This window comes from Numida meleagris, chromosome 6, assembly GCF_002078875.1.
Source record: "Numida meleagris isolate 19003 breed g44 Domestic line chromosome 6, NumMel1.0, whole genome shotgun sequence".
NCBI lineage: Eukaryota > Metazoa > Chordata > Aves > Galliformes > Numididae > Numida > Numida meleagris.
This window is the reverse complement of record NC_034414.1, coordinates 59,613,421-59,617,012: the sequence shown is the minus strand read 5'-3', so window position 1 is coordinate 59,617,012 and position 3,592 is coordinate 59,613,421. Positions and strand designations below refer to the sequence as shown.

Below are 3,592 nucleotides of genomic sequence, written 5' to 3'. Positions count from 1 at the left end.
AGCGAGCAGATGGTGAAGAGCGCGGTCATGAGCCCCAGCAGCACCAGGTGGTCGAGCTCCTCCATGCGCGGCGCGGCCGGGCCGGGGGGCTGCGCTCCGCGCCGGGGCTGCCTGCGGGCCATGCCGTACAGCTGCCGCATGCTGCACACGTTGCACGTCGCGATGGCCAGCACCAGCACGCCCAGCACGCTGGCGTACAGCACGGGGAAACCGAGCTGCCTCGGCCCGCCGCCCGCCATGCGGATGAAGCACCACGTCCCGGGGCAGTACTGCATGGGAGCGCCGAAGCCGAGCAGCGGCAGCGCGCAGAACAGCGCGCACAGCGTCGCCCCCAGCGCGCACAGCATCGCTCCCCTTCGCCGGGTGACGTGCCGCCGGTAGAAGTACGGGTGGCCCAGCGACAGCCAGCACTCGGTGGCCATGGCCAGCAGCAGCAGGGTGGGGGCCAGCCCGAAGAACGCCATCAGGAAGGCGAAGAGCTGGCACAGCGCTCCCGGCTCGCCGTCCCCGCGGCCGCCCGCGCCCAGCTCGCTCAGGCTGCGGTTGTAGGCGTAGGCGGCCAGCACGATGGGGCTGAGCAGGCACTTGCCCAGCAGGTCGGTGACCGCCAGCCCGCTCACCAGCACGTAGAAAGCGGAGACCCGCGGAGCGCGGCCGGCGGCGGAGCGGGAGCGCCGTCGGTGCTGCCCCAAGAGGAGTAAAGCCAGCACGTTGCCCAGCAGGCCGGCGGCGAACAGGGCCGAGCTGGGCACCACCGACTGCCCGCTGGCGATGAAGCGGCTCTCCCGGCAGCGGTACCCATCGGCCGCCATCCGCCCGCTGTGCGGCACCGCCGCGCGGAACGCCCCGGGAGGAGCGGCGGGAGGGGACGGCGAGCGGGGCGGGCACTGCCTGCCCACGGCCGGGGGGAGGGGGGACCCGGCGGAGGACGGGGGGTGAGGGTGGGGACCGGAGCTAAGGTGGAGGATCCCGAGCTTTGGGGGAGGCGGGAGGGTCGCCGAGTCCCGCTGCTGGGGAGGACGTAGGGCTGAGCTCTTGGGGGTGCGGGGTGGAGGGCTGGGGCTGAGTCCTAGGGGAGCTGTAGGTAGGAGGGGGAAAGATGAGGCCCGGGGGTTATAGGGTGAGGGGGGTCAGCGCTGAGCTCCTGGAGGGGTTATGGGGTAAAGGACATGGGCTGCATCCTAGGGGGGCTGTTGGTAAGGGGGCAGAGATGAGTCCCCGGTGGTTTATGGGGTAGAAGATAGGAGCTGAGTCCCGTTGGAGTTATGGGTAGAGAATAGGGGCTGAGCTCCTGGGAGGCTTGTGGGGTAGAGGACAGGGGTTGTGTTCCTGGGGGATTGCGGGTAAGGGCTACTTAGTTCTGGGGTGATTGATGGGGTGGAGGACAGGAGTGCAGTCCTAGGAGGGGGTTTTGTAGGTAACGGTGTCAGAGCTGAGTCCTGAGGGAGCAGAGTCCCTGGGAGGTCACGGGTAAGGGGTCTGGGGCTGAGCTCCTAGGGGAGATATGGAGTGGAGGACATGAGCTGAGTCCCTTGGGCGTTATGAGTAGTGGGTCATGGCCGAGCCCTAGGGGCAGTTATGGGTAATATGGGAAGTTATGGGGTATAGGGCTGGTGCTGAGCGCAGTCACTCCACCCCTCCCCACACCTCCCCCACCCCACACGCTGCCACGGGGTGGTCCCTCTGCTCAGACCCCATAGGGCAAGAAGCCACAAAGCGCCTCTTCCGAGCAGAGCGGCTCTTCCCGGCCGCAGCACCACGCAGCTCGCAGGGTGCATGTGATGGTGAATAAGCACCAAACCGCACCGTCTGCCCCCGGGCCCCGCTCTGGTGCAGCGCAGGAAAGCATCACGCTGACAGCGGGGCTGGGAGAGGCTGCGACCCGGCACGGCCACCGCGCGGTGACACGGAGCCGGGCTGCGTTCCTCGTCGGGTCGGGACCTGCGGGCGCTGCGGTGCTGCCCTCCGGCACAGCGGGAAGAAATACGGCGTGCTCGGGGAGAGCCGTGGGGATGCCATCCTCGTGGTGAGGATAAACACGCCGCCTTCAGCTGTCAGCCCCTCTGGGATGAAGAGCAGAAGAGGCGGAGAGCAGAGGATCCAGCGTGCAGAGCATGGCTTGCAAAGGGATGCAGTGTGGAATGCTGATTTACGGCAGTGGTTACCCAGCCTTGGTGGCAGCCCTTCCTCCTGCTCCTCCAGCCTTGGAATGCTCCGCTCTTGCAGATGGACACGTGTCGATGCTTGGCTATGGGATGGTGGCATCCATCAGCCCGGCACTGTCGTCCTTTCCAATGACGGGCATGTCACCAGGAGCCACACAGCCCTCGGGTGGCCCAAACGTCACCCTGTCACTGCTGGGAAGTTCCTCGCCGGATGGGCAGAGCCAAACTCAGCAGAAATTTCTCACTTGGGGAGAGAGGGGGAAGAGAAACCTTGACGTAACGCAGCGCTTTTCAGGGTAGGCACCACCCTAAGGGACGTGGGGACGCAGCACCAGAAGTGGGACAGCGATGGGGCCCATCCCCATCTGGGATAGAGAGGTGATTTTGGGGATCGTGCTGCCTCCCATCCCATCCCATCCCATCCCACCCCATCCCATCCCATCCCATCCCATCCCATCCCATCCCATCCCATCCCATCCCAGTATCACAGCCGCAGCCTCATCCCATTTCCCACCCCAAGGGCAGCGTGCAACCAGATGCTGTGTTTCAGCTCTTTTGGTGCATTCGTTCTGACTGTGGCTATTTGGGGGGTGGGAGGGAGCAGTTTGGAGAAAGTCCCGTCACCGCCGATGACGAAGCTCCGCTCTTCGTCACGCTTCCGATGTGACCCTGCATTCCTGGTGGAGAAAGGGAGGAGGAAAAAAAAAAAAAAAAAAAAAAAAGATGAAAATAACCCAAAGCGGAAGAAAAACGCGGCGCGCCGCAAAACCCCAAAGCCAAATGAACTGGAAAAACTCAGAGCATCCGGGAGGAATGTCGGGGCTGGGTCCAACACTCGCGCCGACCCCGCTATGCGGCTGCATGTCCCAAAGGGAGCCCCGGGGATCTGCTCCCACTGCTCCCCACTGGCGATTTCTTGTCCCTCCGCTTTGGGATTGTTTTCTCGGTCTCCAAAGAACCCAAATCAGAGCCCGTCTGCTCGGAGGGTTTTGGCAGCGGCCGGGCGGGGAGCAGCTGTGTTGGCTGCTCTCTGGATGCTCACATTGAGCGAACATCGCCGGGACGGGGCGAGCACGAAGCATCCCCGCTGCTGCCCCATCGCGGAGAGCACCGCGCAGCCCTCTGCTCCCCGCATGCTCATAGGGGCAGGAGCGCTGCTCACGGTGAGCCCAGCTCGCTGCGGTGATGCTCCGAGCATGGTCCCAGAGCCCATCTCACGGTGCGAACCGGGAGCGGCTCCAGGTGGCCCCGCTGTCCCCTATTCCCAATTCCCAGCCGTGGGGGGGGGGTCCCCGTGAGTCTGGGGTCCCCGTGTCCCCGTGGGCTCGGTGACCTCTCCGATGCACCCTGAGCCGCGGGTGACCCAGGAGGGAGGAGCTGAGCTCCGCTGGGCGGTTTGGGGTCGGGGACACCGAGTGTGTGGGTGC

The 3,592-nt window shown here is 65.3% G+C and overlaps 1 protein-coding gene across 1 annotated transcript in view; it reads right to left on the bottom strand.

Moving 5' to 3' along the window:
- Window positions 1-883, bottom strand: part of PTGDR (prostaglandin D2 receptor) — a gene marked incomplete in the record, with an annotated part of 3,183 nt that extends 2,300 nt beyond the window's left edge. The window contains 1 exon segment of the mRNA XM_021402936.1: window positions 1-883. Coding sequence (XP_021258611.1) covers window positions 1-812 — 812 coding nt within the window.